The 19,332-nt window shown below is 41.7% G+C and overlaps 2 protein-coding genes across 5 annotated transcripts in view; one reads left to right on the forward strand and one right to left on the reverse strand.

Moving 5' to 3' along the window:
* LOC115179733 (potassium voltage-gated channel subfamily H member 7-like) overlaps nt 1-11,158 on the forward strand; it is an 84,374-nt gene extending 73,216 nt beyond the window's left edge. For all 4 annotated transcript variants that reach the window (XM_029741433.1, XM_029741434.1, XM_029741435.1 and 1 more), the window contains 6 exons: nt 332-537; nt 678-777; nt 1,858-2,148; nt 4,640-4,805; nt 6,389-6,587; nt 7,428-11,158. In XM_029741433.1, the coding sequence (XP_029597293.1) occupies nt 332-537; nt 678-777; nt 1,858-2,148; nt 4,640-4,805; nt 6,389-6,587; nt 7,428-7,706 (1,241 nt within the window). In that variant the 3' untranslated portion in view covers nt 7,707-11,158. The remainder of the gene's footprint in view (nt 1-331; nt 538-677; nt 778-1,857; nt 2,149-4,639; nt 4,806-6,388; nt 6,588-7,427) is intronic.
* LOC115179735 (grancalcin) lies at nt 10,666-17,721 on the reverse strand. Its single transcript, XM_029741437.1, has 8 exons — nt 17,572-17,721; nt 14,280-14,462; nt 13,597-13,666; nt 13,374-13,417; nt 12,598-12,745; nt 12,094-12,207; nt 11,758-11,816; nt 10,666-11,541 (listed from the first exon to the last, which is right to left on the reverse strand). Exons 1-8 carry the CDS (start codon nt 17,593-17,595, stop codon nt 11,515-11,517), a joined length of 669 nt encoding a protein of 222 aa, XP_029597297.1. The 5' UTR covers nt 17,596-17,721; the 3' UTR covers nt 10,666-11,514.
* Between the last annotated feature and the right edge of the window lie 1,611 nt (nt 17,722-19,332).

Raw genomic sequence — 19,332 nt, forward strand, 5'->3', positions numbered from 1 at the left:
GGCTGTAACGTAACAAAATGTGGAAAAGGGGTCTGAATACTTTCCAAATGCACTGTTAGATGACCTCAAAAGACAGCTGAGCTGCATTATGGGGAAATACACCAGGTGGTTCAGCTGTTTGTGGGTCACGGCATGTGTGTTATTATGTGCATGTTATATTTCACCATGTTTATCAAACCTTTATCGTTCTTTCTCTCCCTCTCTCACTTCCATTTACCTCTCCCCTTTATCTCTCTACCCACTCCCCCGCTCTCTTCCCTCCCTCCCTCTCCCTTTCATCTCTCTACCTCCCCTCCTCTCTCCCTCTCTCCTCCCTCCCTCTCTCTTCCAGGGAAGAATGACATCTTTGGGGAGATGATCCACTTGTACGCCAAGCCGGGGAAGGCCAACGCGGACGTGCGGGCGCTCAGCTACTGTGACCTCCACACCATCCAGAGGGAGGAGATCCTGGAGGTGCTTGACATGTACCCCGAGTTCGCCGACAACTTTCTCAGCAACCTGGAGCTGACCTTTAACCTCCGAGATGAGAGCGGCAAGGTAAATACAGACGGACGGACAGACAGACGCATATGGAAGGACAGAAGGATGGATGGATTGGTGGGTGGATGGATGGATGGACCATGTGACCGGTAGGCAGTACAGATACAATTTTAAGTGGTGTATTTTCTTGTATGCAGCCTCAGAATGCAGAGTCAGTCTACCCCTACCCCAGTAATTCTGATGGGGATGACATCAAATGCAGAAGAAGGCTCACTAACAAGAGGAAATCTTCCGCAGGTGAGTTGAGGTGGTTTTTATGACAACTCTTTTTCAAAACAGTTCATTTCAACTGAGTTTTATACAATATCATGCATTTTAATTATTCAGGAGACGCTCTTATCCAGAGCAATTAGGGTTAAGTACCTTGCTCAAGGGCACATCGAGAGAGACAATTCCCCACCTAGTTTGCTCTGGGATTCGAACCAGCGACCTTTCAGTTACTGGCCCAACAGTTTCGTTGACAGTACGAAAAAAATAAATTAAAAAAAGATATGAAATGTATGCATTCACTACTGTAAGTCGCTCTGGATAAGAGCGTCTGCTAAATGACTAAAATGTAAATGTAAAAATGTTTTAACCGCTAGGATACCTGCCTTCATGGAAGGGTCTGAGAAGACTGTATTCCTACACAGGGAATAGTTTTCATTTGGCTTCTAAGAGCTCTGTAAATTGGGAGGGATTGTTGCAATACACCACTCAACAGTTTGGTATCCATTCAAACTAATTAAATTGGTCACCATGGTTACGGGTTTTCAGAATACAGTTCCATCTTCTAAAATAAACCCCTCTCCCACCATGTCATGTTGACCTGTACTGTAGATTGTCCAAATGTGTTTTTGTCTAATTCAGACAGATTATACCACATTAAAAGTATGGCAATTAATGTTCTACATTTTCACCCATATCATATCCTTCAATGCATGCCATTGGATGTTATCTCTCCTGTACTTACTATTTTCCTTCACATTTACTGACAGTTTCCCTCTCTGCTCACCTTCCCTTTGCTTCTGTAAAGGCAAAGTTGCAAGCACACAATGAAATATATAAAGTATATTTACGGCAGCAAGGCTCTGAGGCAGCAGCAGATCTGATGGGGACCGTTTAGAGCGCGACACCTTCCTATTGTTTGATCTGCCGAGCTGCTGCCTCCCAGAGGAGCTGTCTGTAACAAAGAACCCAGTGTTCCTCCAACACACACTCACACACGCATGCACGCACACACACACAGACATGCATGGATGCACACACACGCATGCATGCATACCCACGCGCACGTACAGACACACTCACCCTGATTGCCCTCTTCCTTCCCCACAGGGACCCAGATCAAAGAGACGTCGGTGTTCTGCGATGGTGGTGAGCGGGAGAGGCAGCTCTACCCCTCCTCCCAGGCTGTAGCCACCGTGGTGGAGGAGAAGAGAGACTCAGAGGAGGAGCGGGAAGAAGAGGAGGAGGAGGGAGGGGAGGGGGAGGAGCAGAGGCCTCTGTGCTCGGGGGGGCAGGGTTACCCCTTGGTGAGGGACCACACCTTGGGACTTGGGCTGGGGGACGTTGTTCCGGATGCGTCGGGAGGAGGAGACAATGTGGAGAGGAACCAGTCTTATAAAGGTACAGTTAGAGGCCTCTAAAGATCCCTACAACAATGCTTTTAAATGCTAGGCCATTTTGGCTAGACCAAAAGCTGACACACCAATTCAAATGAGCTCCATACACCTTAAAAGATCAAAATAACAAATTATATCTTGCAATAACGACCTGGTAAAATGTCCATACCAGAAACCTTCAGTGAGTGTATGGGTAGCATAGCACCGATGCCAGAGGGCCCAAAACAAGCAATGGTCACACGACAAGACATGTCCTTTCAAGCCATTTTCTACAGAATATTGAGTAACTGTACTGTAATTAATTTGGATAAAGGAAATTACCCTGGGCCACTGGAGCAGGATGTCACACATATTAAAAATCCAAACAAGGATTAGGGCTCATCGCCACGGCAACTACCATTATAAGAGGATTATTTATATCTGACAACCAACCAGGGTCATTGGTCTGGAAATGCAGGGTTTCGAACAAACTCTGTTAGATGTTTTCATTTACTGTATATATACTGTTATTCAGTGGTAGAAAATGCATCAATGCTAATATTAAAGCAGAGTGCCTCGACTGACACAGTAGCTATTGTTGTGCTGTTCTAGCACAGTCATCTAAAACCAAGCAAAACAGGAGGTAAACGAGCTATGAAAATAGAATAAAGCTCCTGGGGCAAGGAGTTTTCCCTGGTTAGGAAACATGGTCAGGAAAACCTCAGGCCCTACATGGTCAATCCTATCACTGATCTCAGACCATTTTTTTCCCGGAGAGTACGAAGAAGACAGAAGGACTGGTGAGGCTGGCTTCTTACAGGGCATAGGTTAATTTAAGACCTGGCACTCTTACAAGTCCGTTGGAAAATCCTCTGTTTTATCCCTCGCCAATTTGCCACCAGATGCCAGCTCATTACCTTGTTGATGCCTGGTTGGCATTAGAGATGGCATGACCTATGGTGACCAGCTTGTGAAAGAGATCATGAGCTTAGCTTGTTTGTCTATGCTTTGTTTATCAGCCCTACACACCTACGACACACACACACACACACACACAGAGACACACACACTTCCTCTACTCCCCCAAACACGACTTTCACAAATAATTATCCCTAACATAACTACTTCCTTTGTAAAATCCTCAACTACTTTTTTAATATGTTTACATCAATGTGGTAAAAAGGATTAAAACTGCCTTGATATGCACGTAGCCACTGTAACAATAACAATTGGCAAAATGAAATTACACATTTCTATTCGCGTCTCCAGAGTATTGCGCTCCCTGATGAACATTCCTGTCAGCATGTGGTGATTTGAGAGTAATATGCTGTAATTCTGTTCTTAAGCGGATGATGATGATTCCTGGTTTGAGTAGGAGGCAGGTAGTGTTGCCCGCTGGATATTGATTCCTGTAATCACCCCAGCATGGAAGCAAAATAAATGGTAGCTTCTGTTCGTGACATCTTTCATTACTGTAAAAGCTATCTTCCAAGCATGATCAACTCAATCACTGAGTCTAGTGCAGTGCTTCGGTCACCACAGCCACAAATTCGTAAACCCTGCCTACTTCCACAATTTCTCCACTTAAAATCTGATTTTTAAACCTAACCTTGACCCTAACCACACTGCTAACCCTAATGCCTAACCCTAACCTTAAATTAAGACCAAAAATAACATTTTTGTTTTCATGAATCTTTACGACATAGCCAGTGTTGACATTGTGGCTGAGGTTTCCAGTGGCAACCCAGTGTTTCTCTAGCCTTGCACTGGGTTAAGGTTAGAGCACATATTTGTTCTAGGCCAGCAGTAACATATCTACATATCTAGCCGTTGGTTAGTTGAATTGGTTGTTTTACTGCTGGGCTACAACAAACATGTGCAACCTTTTGGGGTACCCAAGGACTGGAATTTGAACCAACAAAGGTGCAGGTTTTACTTCTAGCCCTGCACTAACACACCTGCTTTAAGAATCAAGGGCTGGATGATTGTGGTATTTCTTTCTATATCAGGTTTGCTAGTGCTGGTCAAGAACAAAACAGTGCACCCCTGTGGGTCCACAGTACTAGGACTGAAGAACATTGTTGGCATTATAGCGATATAACACTGTGGTAGACATCTGTCAGGTGTGTTCTATTCCTATCGACACCCACTCAGTAGCTGTAAAAGACTAGGAGAAATGATTCTGGACACAGTGCTGCTATTACAGTTTCTAACAGCCAGGTAACAATGTGAGAGAGTGACTGATGCTATCACTGCTGGTTATACAGTGGGGCCCAATGTACCCATTGATCAATTAAATGGTAGCCTTTGACAGGACTGGTATGGATGAGGGATAGCTATCTAGTCAGTGTTGGTGGTTAGTACTCTGTACCTTCTCAAACCACTACGGTCACCAGACAATATTGTTGGCAAAGGATCATACCTAACTAAAAAAAGATTCAATGTTCTGTGGGAAATGATTGGTGCTGTTGTATATATAATGGTATAGAAATGTGTTTGTGCATGTGTGTGTCTAGACCTGCGTGGGGAGGAGTGGGGGTGCGTGCGGCCCAGGGAGGTCCTGGAGGAGTCGGCCCAGGCCCAGGACTCCCGAAGTGGGGTCGGAGAGGAGGACAGTGAGCCGGACATCACCTACGGAGAGGTGGAGCAACGTCTGGACCTGCTGCAAGAGCACCTAAACAGGTGAAAGGGAGATGCGAAATTCTGATCGTAATTCGCCATTAAAAAAAAAAACTTTAACCAAGCCGTTCTGGTGGTAAACAGACTACACCATCTTCAAATAACCCTAGCCCAACTATAACTACATCCCACCGCACTATAGACTAGATACACAGCAAGGCTTTTTCAGTACAACAGCTATCAGAATACAACTGGGTTTACCGTACGCATCCACAGTCCACTGTGAATCATTGCTTGTAATGTAAGGCTCACTATATAACACAGAGAGTTGACTTCTGCATACGTTCTGCATGGAAGGGAACCAGCTGCTACAGACAGCAGACAGCATCGCCTATTTTTAGCTGACGCCCGTGAGACGCAATCACAACACAAAGACAGCAGACGTCACAGCAGAGTTTGGAGGGGAGGGTTGGGAGGTGGTGCGGGGCAACAGCAGACTGAGGGAGGGGTCACATCAGCCAAAAAGTGGGAGGAGGCCTCTGAGTCAGTCCGACTCTCTCTTTTATTTCTCTCTCTCTCTCTCTCTCTCTCTCTCTCTCTCTCTCTCTCTCTCTCTCTCTCTCTCTCTCTCTCTCTCTCTCTCTCTCTCTCTCCTCTCTCTCTCTCTCTCTCCTCTCTCTCTCTCTCTCCTCTCTCTCTCCTCTCTCTCTCTCTCTCTCTCTCTCTCTTATTTATATATATACATATATATATATATATATATAAATAAGAATGTTCCATCTATATATAGCCTATGGTCTCTTTCACTTTTTTTCTCTCTCTACTGTATCTTCCCTCCCCATATCCCTTCTTCCACTGGAAGTGACAGTTACAGACTGGCCACCTCAGGCTCTTTGCAGGCGTACGTCGCTCTCATTTCTCCTGCTTTAGGGAGGTAATGGGCAGACGCCTGGCCATTCAACAGACATGGCAGCCACACTACCCTGCCTCATCTAGCTGGAGCACGCCTGCCAGGGGTGTTGATCGGCTCCGATTGTCTTACAGCTCAACAGCAACTGTGACAAACACTGGCTTGTTCTCTGTCCGCAGTGCTCTGAAGGCAGTATGGGTGTGCCGTTGCTAGATACAGTACACAGGTCTGTGTGTTTGTCATTGGAAATAAATCCATTAAAGTGGTATATTTCAATGTTAGCTTTTCGATACCTTGAAGGTGTTGTATGCAAAACTGGAGAAAAATCGAGAAATTATCATTCACAAAATAGAGAAGCACACATAAAAAGAAATTGTGATGACATTTTGTTTGGGGTGGAATGGTCTGAAACAGATAAAGATGTGCTGTGGGACAGGTTTGCCGCCTTAGTGTCTTCTCTGAATTGTATGGGTTGGGGCTCCCTCTAGTGTTCGCATTACTGACTGCGCTCTCCCAATACAACCCCAGACACATGCATAAAACGAAACCTACAGTAGCTTAAGCTAATACATAGCTATTACACTAAGGACCTATTTTAAGGTGCTCAGACTTTTACATAAATCACGCATTGACGTCCGTGGCAGATTTATTTCAAAAATGTGAGTGACGCATGTGGATCGCAAGCTAGGACCCACCCCTTACGCTGTCTCCCTGACTCTCCCCACCCACCATCCAGGCTGGAGTCCCAGATGACGTCAGACATCAAGGCCATCCTCCAGCTACTGCAAAGGCAGAGCACCGTGGTTCCCCCAGCCTACAGCATCGTCACCTCCAGCCCCAAGTACCAGAGGCCTGCCATCAGGGTGCAGCCTGTTTCTGCCATCAGGATCACAGAGCCTCAACACAGCCTCAACCCTGCTTCACCACTGGCTCAGGTATACTGAACCAGCCCAGTCTACACTAGCCCTCAGAGCTGTATACTGTGTTATGCATAATGGCTCTGTATATACTGGCTAGGCACATTACACTCCCCTGTCTATATACTGGTCTATAGGTGCATTATCACTGTCTGTTCTGTATACTGACGGATGGTTACATTATCACTATGTGTGTATTGGACACTACAGAAGTCAATATCCCTGCCTGAAGTTGTTTGTTCTCATTGTGCTCTGAGACCAGCCTGGTCTCAGAGCACAATGTATTATATTTGACTAAAATCCATGCCATCCATTTAGTTTGATATGTTACTTTATGTTAGGGTACATTACATTGACTAGACATAACATAGTAAACGTAAATTAGCATGATATGTTACATTTGGTACGGACAGTAAATTACTTAAGACAACAACGACAAGAATGTCTAGCAACCTAAATATTGCGTATTCAAACCTCATCACGGACAACTTTAGTATTTTAAATAATTAGCAACTACTTACTACTTTTTAGCGACATTGCCACTAATTAGCATGTTCACTAACCCTTCCCCTAACCCTATAACCTAACTCCTAACCCGAACCTTAACCCCTAACCTAACATAGCATATCATACTAAAGCAGTCAAACATAATATATCATACTAAACGGGTAAAATGCAATCAAGACGTAGGATACTATACGTCATGCAATTATTTTATTGTACGACCATTATTACATTGGTCGGCCAATGTCATGTAACCTAACGTAAAGTAACATATCATACTAAATGTAGTGGCACAGATTTTTTTGAATATAATACATTTTGCTCTGAGACCAGGTTGTGCTTACTGCTTCACAGAATCCTGACATGGAGAAGCCTCTGAACAAATCCAAAGAATCCATGTCAGGCCAGGGTCCCACGGAAATGCCCCCGGAAGAGGACCTCAGGGCGGGACTGCTAGAGAAGGACACAGAGCCCAGACACATACAAAACAAAATTGACTCTCCGGAGAAACAACAACCTAGAGCCCTCTTCCCCTCCGCCAGACAAGCCTCGCTCCCCGACGCATCACCTGAAAATTCAGAAACGTCAGGACTCCCCAGGCCGGTATCCGACCCAGGGCTTCTGGGAAAGTAGGCCCTTTCGCCTGCCTGCGCCCCTCTTTCTCACTACAGAAAACTAGGGCTTCTCTCAAAGTATGACTCAGGGTCTTAGAAGGAGACTGTATATGCAAGGAATACTGTCGACTTTCTTCCACACCTTTTCCAATATTTTCTGCCGGTCTCTGATTTAGATGTGTTATAAAGTACATTTATACAGTGGTATTTATACTGTATATTACTAATATCTGTAATTATCTACCATGTACATATTTCAGATGTAACACTGCCAGCAAAACAAAGGCACCTAACATGCTTGTTCTTCCAAGAAAGAAAAGTGCATGTTTTGGAAGTGTTTTCTGTTGCATGTTCAAAACATAACACATCTCATGCACTGCACAGTCATGGTGTGAGGTCGGCATGCTTTCAGAGTAATGAGTATCCGTTATATAATTATTCCCAATCGATGGGGACAAAGCCAGTTGAAACTCTGTTTCAAAGGCATTTTCAATCTGAAAATAAGTGTGCAGTTAAAAACTCATCGCGCTAATGACCTTATCAAACAGACTCCATGTAATGTATTTGGCTAATTAACAATCTCCACGTCCGACATGATATATAATAATATTTCATCATATATTGTGCCTAAGTACCTACCGTCCACATGTCTTTCAAAAAGCCGTCTGATCATAAGAGACAAAGAACCACTATGTAAAATGCATCTTCTATTAGATTACAAATACACAGATATGCAAATGAATATGATTTAAATGGTTGGGAAAGCTCTTATAAAAAGTATCCCTTAAACTGCTAAAGTATTCCTGGGAGAGATTATTTGTAATCACTTTGCACCCACCACAAGTCTCTTTCATGGGGCCATGAAAGCAGTAACGATAGCATTAAAACATTCATTTACACACATGAATAATATACATATTTGATTAAATCTAGAAATGAACACGGGTAGAATCCCAAACATCTAAATGGTCTTTAAAACGTGTATGGCATGAACTAAAACAGAAACTAAAGGACTGTAATTCAAGTTCTGTATTCTTGTAAAAAAAACAAAATGCAAATTGTCTCTGCTATATATTTGAATTTGCAAAAAGGGATACTTATCCACTTGATATAGCTACTTTCCTCCCTGAATCACTGAATATGTTTTACTATTGAAAATATTTTCCAAAAATAATTTAATGGGAAGTTTTTTTTTGTGTATTGTATTAAAAATGATGTATTACTGTAACCACACACACACAGAGGCATGAACAGGGTGGACTAACGATTATTTTTCAGATATGTAATCGATGTGCAGGATCATTTCTCTCTTGAAAGGGCCAGCACTTAACGAAATGCATATCACTGTATAAAAGAAGTTGTAACGCATCATTAACTGAAAACTACAATGATTAGCAACTCACTAAAGGTGAATTGCTCAGATATCTTTTTTGAATTGTAATAAGAGGAATCGGGCCAAATTCTTTCATTTTCCTAACGAGTTATTGAGTAGTTACGTGTAACCAATTATGTAAAGGTACAGTAGACATAGCAGTATGACTTCATCATACAAACATCCTCGGAAATGAACTACAGCATTGTAGTCAGTCACTATTGTCTATTGCCAATCATGCAAAGGAAGAGCCAATAGCAGTTTGACAGATTTGATTGTTGTTGTCTATAAGCAGGAAGTCAACCAGCTGAGTCTACCTTTTAATTAATACCTTTCATAAGTACTGTACCCCACAATCTTTATAAGCTTAAATTCTTCTTTCCATGCATGTTTAGGGGCTTCCATTTATATTCCAATAAAACTGATTTTATTACTGTTTCTAGCCAAGTGACAAAATCAATGCTGAGAAGGTGTCAGAAACCGACGACGTAGAGTTTCAGGCCGAGCTAGCAGCTTAGTCCTCGTTAGCCTTAGCTTTACTATCCTATATTAACCTTCACAAATGTCCTAAACACATTTATTCAGCTGAATAATATGCATTCAATTCAGCAATGTAAATGTATTGAATATGGACGGATTCTGCATGTTGCAAATTAAGTCATTTTAGTTATGACTTATTTTACACAAACATAGTCAGATGTGTGGTGTTGCATGGATCAACATCATCTGGCAATTTGTTTTAACAGATCATGTGATTTATCATGAAGGGGAGTGTTGGTGTTATAAAATGATAAACAATGGTAATAAATACTCAAATGTTTCTATAAGAGAATTTTCCATAATTTTTAAGTGTTTCGGTTCAATTGTGTATCAGCCCAAGAAGTGACAGATACAATATGAAGAACACATATCATGCTCCCATATGTAGCAATGAACATATATACTAATAACTTCGTAGTCAGGGCAAATGGAATCTAGGGAAGTCATTCATTGGGAATGCTATGCATGTTTTGTAGCAGTACTTAGTTGGGTTTGAATTAAAGGTAGACTCAGCAATATGACATATTGCTGTCTACCTTTAATGTCAGATCTTACCGGCCCTATCCTATGAGTTGCGCCCATACACAGCTATAAGCCTTTTCCGAGGGCGCATGTCATTGTGATGCCAGTTGAGTGGCCACGACTACTCAAATCGGTTTTAAAACCCACCACAGATGGGCTGAAACTCACGTAACCCCGGCAAAACAAGCCAAGGGGTTTCTAGTGGAAGCGTTCCAGAGCTCAGACACTATACAAAGTAGCTGAAACATGACATGTCGACTGAAGAGTGCCCCACTGAACTTTTCAGAGTGCATACTTGCACAGAAAAACATTTATAAAATGTTTACTTTAGAGATAAATGTCACTTTAAATCTAGTGCTGTTCACAATTGTTTTTATGCATTTTTTAAATGTTTGCCACTGTATTTTATACAATGCAACACTTAACAGCTAATATGAATGTTTGTCCTTGAATATACTGTATTTAAAGAAATGTAATATATTGTGTACATATATTGATGAAAACCATTTGTGCAATTGTATAAATGAATAAACAGAACACATACTGACTACAAACTGAGTTTATTGTGTTGTGAATAACACCAATATCACTGATGAATGCCCCAACGGTCATGAAGCACTTAACATGTCTGATAAATATTTCATCCTGGACTATGAAAATGCAATCTATCACAAAATTGTAGACGTTGTCATTGTTAATGGTAGTTAATGCATGCTTTTCTTTGCAAAGGAATAACAGTGCATGTTTACCACAGTGCGTGTTATATATTTGTGGATGCCATAATGTTTGATTCATTTGTTTATGTTAGGCCACATTTTATTCAAATCATATATAGTTACCTTAAACAAAAGGCAAAGCCAGCATAACTGTATATTTGTAATAAAAATATTATATATAGGTATACTTTAAAATGTGTTTAATGTAAAACTAATTCACACCTATATAGTGGTTATAAAATAATATAGTGGTAATAAAAACAGAACATATACAGTGATGAATATGGAAACCGTATGATCTGAGATTGTAATGGCACTAAAGTAATCATAAAGATCAGTAACATCTTTGCTATCCCTTTCTTTATTCAAATCTACCACTGTCAGTTAGCAACAGATTTTACAACAAGCAGATACATTTAGAAACACGCTATATGAAATCTGCCAAAACTGCACATTCCTGCAGAGTGTACAAGAAAGGCAGACATTATGGCAAGCAAACAGTTTCTGTTGTAAACTCCTTCCCCATTTTAAGTTGGTTATGGGACTCAACCTAAGAACAATTGGCTAATATTGATTGGCGCCTTCCCATTATTTAGGGGAAGTGGTCAGCGAGCCCCAGACTGCCGGTTGAAGCACCCCTCTCGGACTCCAGCACGGGATGGGCCGGACCACACCAGTCAGATGGACATTGTACACAGGATAAACTGCAGGAGGAAAATCAAGAGAAAATTAGCTCATTTTGATGTAATTACTATAACTTGCATGTCAGTACAGGCTGGGGAATGAGAGAGAGGAAAACCGGGCTGTGTTCATCAGGGCGTACTAATGTTTCAAAATGAAACAAAAAACAATAAATACGTGTTCAGATTGAAATGGGGAGGTACTAAGTGTTTTGTGCCTACTGAACACGGCACACTTACGTCATCGTATTGGAAGTTGACAGCCCCCTGCTGCATCTGGTCTCTCCTCCTGAAGCTCTCTGTGGAGACGCATAGTAAAGATGGTGTACTGTGGTGAAATCTGAATGCCATTCATTGGACAACAATAACCCAGCGAGACACTCACTGTGTTAATGAGCATACGAATGTACATACACAGAAGAGACCAGGATAAAACAAGACAGATAACACCTCAAAAGGTAATGGATTGGAATGAGGAAAAGTTTAGCGAATGACAGAATTGAAATGCTGTTGAATAAAAATAAAAAAAACTGAAGTTAAACATCATAATTGGCAGCCTCCAAGTCAGCATCTTACCTGTGAGGGCGCGAAGCTTCACAGCACATGCCACATAGTCGTCAAAGTAGATCCGGCCAGCCTTGCTGTAGCGTTTGATGACAGCATTCAGAGCTTGCGGGCTGATCCTGTAGCCTGTAGTAAGAGAGCACAGCATGCATTCAATTAGTCACAAGCCAACATAGTATTAGGATTCATCCATAGTGACCACTGCATTTAGTTGACAATGATCATAAACACCAGCCTTTGCCTATTGTCCATCTACTTTGTATCAAGAAGGGACTCCCGGACCAATACCTTGCAATTATCTCCAGCTACACCAGAATTATAATTATTGTAGGAGTCTGTCATCAAATGGTATAAATCATTTAAAGAAGTCAAACCTCCCAACCCCTTTTGGATGCTGCATCTGAACCAGGCTCTGGAACGCTGCCCCTCTTCGGATGGCAGAATGGACTATCCCATGTCGTCATCCTATCAGAATGGACTGCCCCATATCGTTAGCCTAGCAGAGCGCTGACTCACCCATAGCGGAGATGGACTGGGTCATCTCATGGGGTTCCACCGTGCCACTCCGGTCCTGGTCGAACATCATGAAGTTCTGCTTCCAGCTACTCAGGGCAGCAAACAGCTCCTTGAACTCATTGAAGCCCAGCTTTCCGGTCATATCCCTCTGGTGGGAGGTTAGTTAAGGGTTAACTTTGTTCGTTAGGTAAGAAACTAAAAACGGCCATGTGAACTGGTCTCACACAGGATATGATGAGTTGTGGTAAATGTTGTGGGAGAACGAGACCTTTCTGCGACTGACTCAATTCCATAAGTAACCCTCCTTCTCAATACAGCCCACTTCCACATCGTATCATGTGCTGAATCTGAAAATACATTATATAGAACATCCCAAACGGCAAATGCTGACTGTTGTACATCCTTGTTGTAAAGTCTATTACTGTACAGAGAGAAAATGGATCTACAGGCATGACGCGACTGGAGCATGAGGCAAGTTCCATCTTGCAAATTCATTGGCAAAGGCACACTGAATGGGACCCAGTAGACTAGGCCTTGTATAAGTGTGAAATATACTGCAGCCAGGAAGTAATTTAGGGGAATTAAAATGAATCATCCCAAGCCACCTACTGCTCAATGCTTTTTCACCTGTTAAAAAGAGAAGGATGAACTCGGCACTGACACATTAGGTTTATTAGTTTAACATTTATGACTGCCATTCATTTTTCACCAGCAAGTCAAAGTATCAAAGTGCAATACCAAACGAACTTCAACGACACTGGACACAGAAAGGATACATCCAGCATTGCGATCATGATTCTACATGTCTCCAAACTGAAGGCTGTTGGAGAAGAGAAACCATAATCACAAAGACAATACCAGTCAGAAAACCTGTGACAAATCTTTGTAAAGACTATATTAAAGCGGGATACTCAAATCATAAAACACACACACACAACATAATCGGATCATTTATGACCACAAAGTGAACCTTGATCATCGGACTGGGTGTGAACTTACGATTGTAGGTGCCACTGATACCAGTCTGTGTAAGACACCTCTGAAGCTCCTCTGCATCAATCTCACCATCCTGCACAGAGGAATATCCCTGTAAGATTACTCTCCAATAACAACTTATCTGTGCAGTGAATTTCATTTAAAAAAGAGGAATGTCTTGAGACCACTTTGTGGTGTAACCATGACATCACCATATCATGCATGTACCAGTAAGGTTGCATTATTTTTTGTTGTTGTATTTTATCCCCTTTTTCTCATGATATCCAATTAGGATCCAAGTACGATCTTGTCTCATCGCTGCAACTCCCCAATGGGCTCGGGAGAGGCGAAGGTCGAGTCATGCGTCCTCTGAAACATGACCCACCAAGCCGTGCTTCTTAACACTCGCCGGCTTAACCCGGAAGCCAGCTGCACCAATGTGTCGGAGGAAGTCAGCCTGCAGGCGCCCGGCCTGCCAAAGGTAGTCGCTAGATCGTGGTGAGCCAAGTAAAGCCCCCCTGGCCTTCCTTACCCGGACGACGCTGGGCCAAATTGTGCGCCATCCTGTGGGACTCCCGGTCACGGCCGGTTATGACACCGCCTGGGATCGAACCCGATGCAGTGCCTTAGGCCGCTGCACCACTCGGGATGCCAGTATTTACTGTACCTATGATCATGAATTTAAATGAAAAGCATTGATCACTCACCTGTCCTGCTATGGTAGTAAAGTACCCCCACATGGGGTCATTAAGAGGCTGCTGAGGAGGAGCAGAAAAGGTCCCAGGGTAGCCTCCACCATTCTGGGGGTAGCCTGCCTGGGGTGGGCCTCCCATGGGTCCACCCTGCATGGGCATACCCTGGAGTTGCATGCCTTGCATTGGTCCTCCATACTGACAGGAAAAGGAGAGTACAGTCCCCAGGTAACAGGGCTTAAGGAAAACTTCCCAAAAATGACTAATTCAATATTAAATAGATTGGAGCACTCAACAAACAAGCAGCTATATACAGGGCCTTCAGAAAGAATTCACACCCCTTTACTTTTTCCACATTTCTGTGTTACAGTCTGAATTTAACATCGATTAAATTGAGATTGTGTGTCACTGATCCAACACACAATACCCCTTCATGACAAAGTGGAAATTTGTTTGTAGAAAATGTTTGAAATTAATAAAAAATGTAAAGCTGAAATGTCTTGAGTCAATAGGTATTCAACACCTTTGTTATGGCAAGCCTAAATAAGTTCAGAAGTAAAAATATGCTTAAAAATCACATAATAAGTTGCATTGACTCATTCCTTGTTCAATAATAGTGGTTAACTTGATTTCTGAATAACTACCCCATATATCTGTACCCCACACATACAAGTATCAGTAAGGTCCCTCAATCAAGTAATGAATTTCAAGCACATATTCAGCAACAAAGACCAGGGAGGTTTTTAAATGCTTCGCAAAGAAGGGCACGAATCAGTAGATGTGTAAAAATATCTGCTTTCCAACAGAATTCACCTTTCAGCAGGACAATAACCTAAATCAAGGCCAAATCTACACTGAAGTTACTTACCAAGATGACATTTAAATGTTCCTGAGTGGCCTAGTTACTGTTTTAACCTAAAATCAGCTTGAAAATCTATGGCAAGACTAGAAAATAGCTGTCTAGCAATGATCAACAATTAACTTGACAGAGCTTGAATAATGTGAAAAACTATGGGCAAATACTTTACAATCCAGATGTGCAAAGCTCTTAGAGGCTTACCCAAAAAGACTCACATCTGTTATCGCCGCCAAAGGTGCTTCTACAAAGTACTGACTCAGGTGCGAATACTTATGTAAATGTTTTTAACTTTGTCGTTATGGTGTATTGTGTGTAGATTGGTGAAAAAAAAATGTATAATTTAATCAATTTTGAATTCAGGCTGTAACACCAACATGTGGAATAAGTCAAGGGGCATGAATACTTTCTGAAGGCACTGTAGATGTTCTTACACTAAGGCCTGATGCCTTGATGGGAAGCAAACAGCTATGCCATTACTGACGTTTGGACGTGACGTCTTCCTCAGAGAGTACAGTCATACTTATACGATATAGTCAGGTGATTGTTTATAATTGAGTGATGTGCATTCTTTCCAGTTTCCTATTTCAAAATATTTTCACTGACAATATTAGCTGGTTGTGGACCTATTTCTAAATGTAGTGTGGGGATATTTTCACTGACAATATTAGCTGGTTGTGGACCTATTTCTAAATGTAGTGAGGGGATATTTTCACTAACAATATTAGCAGGGTGTGGACTAGACCATGACTCCAATTCCATTCCGCCACTGAAAATCCCCTTTAACCTTGTGCGGAAAATGCCCGACGCTCCAACGCTGCCCAAATGTTCTGTCTAAATGCGAAAACACCTCGCACGTGACAGTTCTGTAAACATTTGAAACTTAACTTTCATATAAGTGAGAAATAATTTCATATACAAAATGTACACTTACGGTACGCAGTTTAGGAACATTTCACCCGGCTGTATTTTCAAGAACACCGACTCCAACCGAGAGTACACTTCCCTCACCTCCAATTTCCACTTCAAAAATCTGCAATTGAGCATAACTGGGGAGGAAGTTTTGTACCTCAGCTGAGGGCTGTCTTTTTGAAAATTCTGCCAGGTAAAACTTTGCTAAACTGCATACAGTAAGTGTATCTTTTGGATTTGAAAGATTATTTCTCTCGATGTGAAAGTTAAGTTCCAAAGGTTTCCAAAACCGTATTGCAAGTGTAACCGATGTGAAATGGCTAGTTAGTTAGCGGTGGTGCGCGCTAATAGCGTTTTAATCAGTGACGTCACTCGCTCTGAGACTTGAAGTAAGGTTTCCCCTTGCGTTGCAAGGACCGTGGCTTTTGTGGCGCGATGGGTAACGATGCTTCGTGGGTGTCAGTTGTTGATGTGTGCAAGGGTCCCTGGTTCGAGCCCGGGTTGGGGCGAAGAGAGGGACGGAACCTACACTGTTACACAAGCAAGGATTATTCATGTTTCTAAATGTTTAAAACAGAGCATTGGGATTGTAGTTAATTGATCCTGCAGTCCATATGTTCAATTGAGAACTCGACTTGGGTTCTCGGGGGCTACTGTAGGTGTGGACATATATCCTAGGTCAATGCAGTGACCATGACAGCGGAAGAACAAACATTCAATTTCGCCAAATGGGAGAGCTTGAGCTGTGGGCCATGCTAGAGGGGTTGAAACGGTGTATGTAGCCAAGGCTAGGCTACTAACTTCAGATAGGCTACTGTAACTAGCTAGCCACCTGCTTAGTGCATTTACATAGGGTGATTTGAAACTACAGCATTAAGTGCTTCTAAAGACTGACAAAATCCAAGCTGGCCAAATTCAATTGTTAACATTACTCCAAAATAAACAAGGAAACAGTAAGCATGTCCTCCCCCAGGAATGATGCAGTGCCACCCTTCGGCCAATTGAAAAATCGTGAGTGACTAACACATTTCAGTTTATTACTTAAGCTCCCACCTTGGGACAATAAGTGTAATTTTGTACATTCCGGATCACAATGACAAGACGATTCATTCAGCCAAGTTTCATCAAAATCGACCCAAAGCTGTCTGAGATATCGTGTGTGACTAATGTACAGGGAGACAGATCCACAGTCCCTCCGAGTTCATCGAGGGGGTCAATAACTATTTATCAAAACTGGAACTAGTGACTAAACTAAGTAACAAACTGAGGGCAATATCAACTTTTCTATCACAACCAAGATGTAGCCTAACAGCTACTTGCCAAAATGACTGTGCCTAGAAACATGCGAAACCTTTTAATGTCGATACTTTGAAACGATTGCACTTACAACGGACCGTGTTCCAATTTTTCATAACAAAGATACATTTTAGGAGTCTTATCTGAGCACTCCCAATATCGGAAATGGAATAGGCCAAACTCCTGATTTATGTAGACTACTGTAAAAAATCAGTCAAAATAACACACGAAGCGTTTACTCACCCCGCCATATCCTGGATAAGCCATTTGTACACTATAAAGAATTGGCACAAAACGATTCGATGCACTGAAATGTTTCGATGACAGTAAATGTAAACCGAACTCGTTACTTGAAATGCACTGCGACAACGTAACGTGTACATAATTTCCGGTCGTCACAAGTTACTACAGCCACAATATCAGAAACCCGCCCATTTGTACAATGTATCTTCTTAAAATGTGATTTTATACCTAAACTTAATCTTAACCACAATCTTAAGCACACTGCTAACCTTATGCATAACCCTAACCTTAAATTAAGATCACAAATCGAAATTTTATTTTTTTGTTTTCTTACGTCATCGACAACTTTGACTTTGTGGCTGTGCTATCAAGTGGAAACCAGAATTTCCGATAAAGTGTTGCGAGAAGGCGGAAGTCCGAATTGGCTAATTGACTGATAGTGAAGATAGCCAATGAGGAAGCTCATAGCATTCAATTAGCTTCAGCAGCATTCTTGGTACACTGCTGACTAGTAGGTAGGCCTGCTGGCCATTCGAATAGAATAGAATAGAATAGAAGTCATCCAAAGAGGAATGTTCTTGTTTACCGGCTCCAACCAACCATCACTCAGAAATAGACCTTGATAGAGTTAAACATATTCTTATTGAAGCCAATAATGCTGTATTATGTCAACATCCAATAAATGAAATTAAGATTGTGTAGATTGTGAGGTTGTCTTGAATAAGGCAAGTAAAAGTCGGAAAAGCTATCAGATATTTATATTTTTCCTGCACAATAATCTGATCTAAAATTTACAAGGGCATACTGGCCTATAATGAATAAGTATTTACATTCACCAATAAGACACCACTATCTTCTTCACGCAATAGTCAGTAGTCACCACAAGAGGGTACCCAATATGTAATTTTTAAGGCGATTTCATTAGGCTACTAAAACCAGAAACGTCACACTTTCAAAGTTGACAATCCTCACAAGAGATTACTTTTGAGAAAATTGTATCACAAAAACATAATAGTACTACATCACGTTTGACTAGAATAAAACACACAATAAACCTGCATGCAATATGTAACTTTTTGGGCGACCTGACCAAATTCACAGAGATGTGAGTTATAGGTCTGTCATGCTCATTGAAAACAAGTCTAACAACCGGTAGATTTCTTCTATGTGTGCTGTTTCTATGCTTCCCGTGCTTACGTTTGTTTTTGCGTCTTTTACTTTCGGTTTTGTACACCAGCTTGAAACAGCGGAAATACAATATTTTTGGTTTAGCGGTTTAGATGGTACGATGATTCCTTACACTATACTTGGGTGTTTTGTCACATAAACTGAAATTAGGCAAGCTATTAGAATTTTTGCAACCAGGCATGGCAGAGCGATTTCTGCATAGTCCATCTTTAAAGCATTTCTACAGGTATCAGACATGCCAACATATAGAGAGGTTTACACAGACTATAGAGTATCACAGTATGAATCTTAATACCCATAAAACCTAGTGGTCAAACAAAAAAAAATTCCAATTGTTTTCCACCATTCATTTTTCCCATAGCGGATTTAGAAATACTTAAAATAAGGGCTGTGTTTCGTGTAGGCTTACCCTGGGGTGACCGGACGTGCTACCCTGCTGTTTTCGTCTCTCTCTACCGCACCTGCTGTCTCTAACTCTGAATGCCCGGCTATGAAAAACCAACTGACATTTACTCCTGAGGTGCTGACCTGTTGCACCCTCTACAACCACTGTGATTATTATTTGACCCTGCT

The sequence above is a fragment of the Salmo trutta genome, chromosome 39, assembly GCF_901001165.1.
Source record: "Salmo trutta chromosome 39, fSalTru1.1, whole genome shotgun sequence".
Lineage (NCBI taxonomy): Eukaryota > Metazoa > Chordata > Actinopteri > Salmoniformes > Salmonidae > Salmo > Salmo trutta.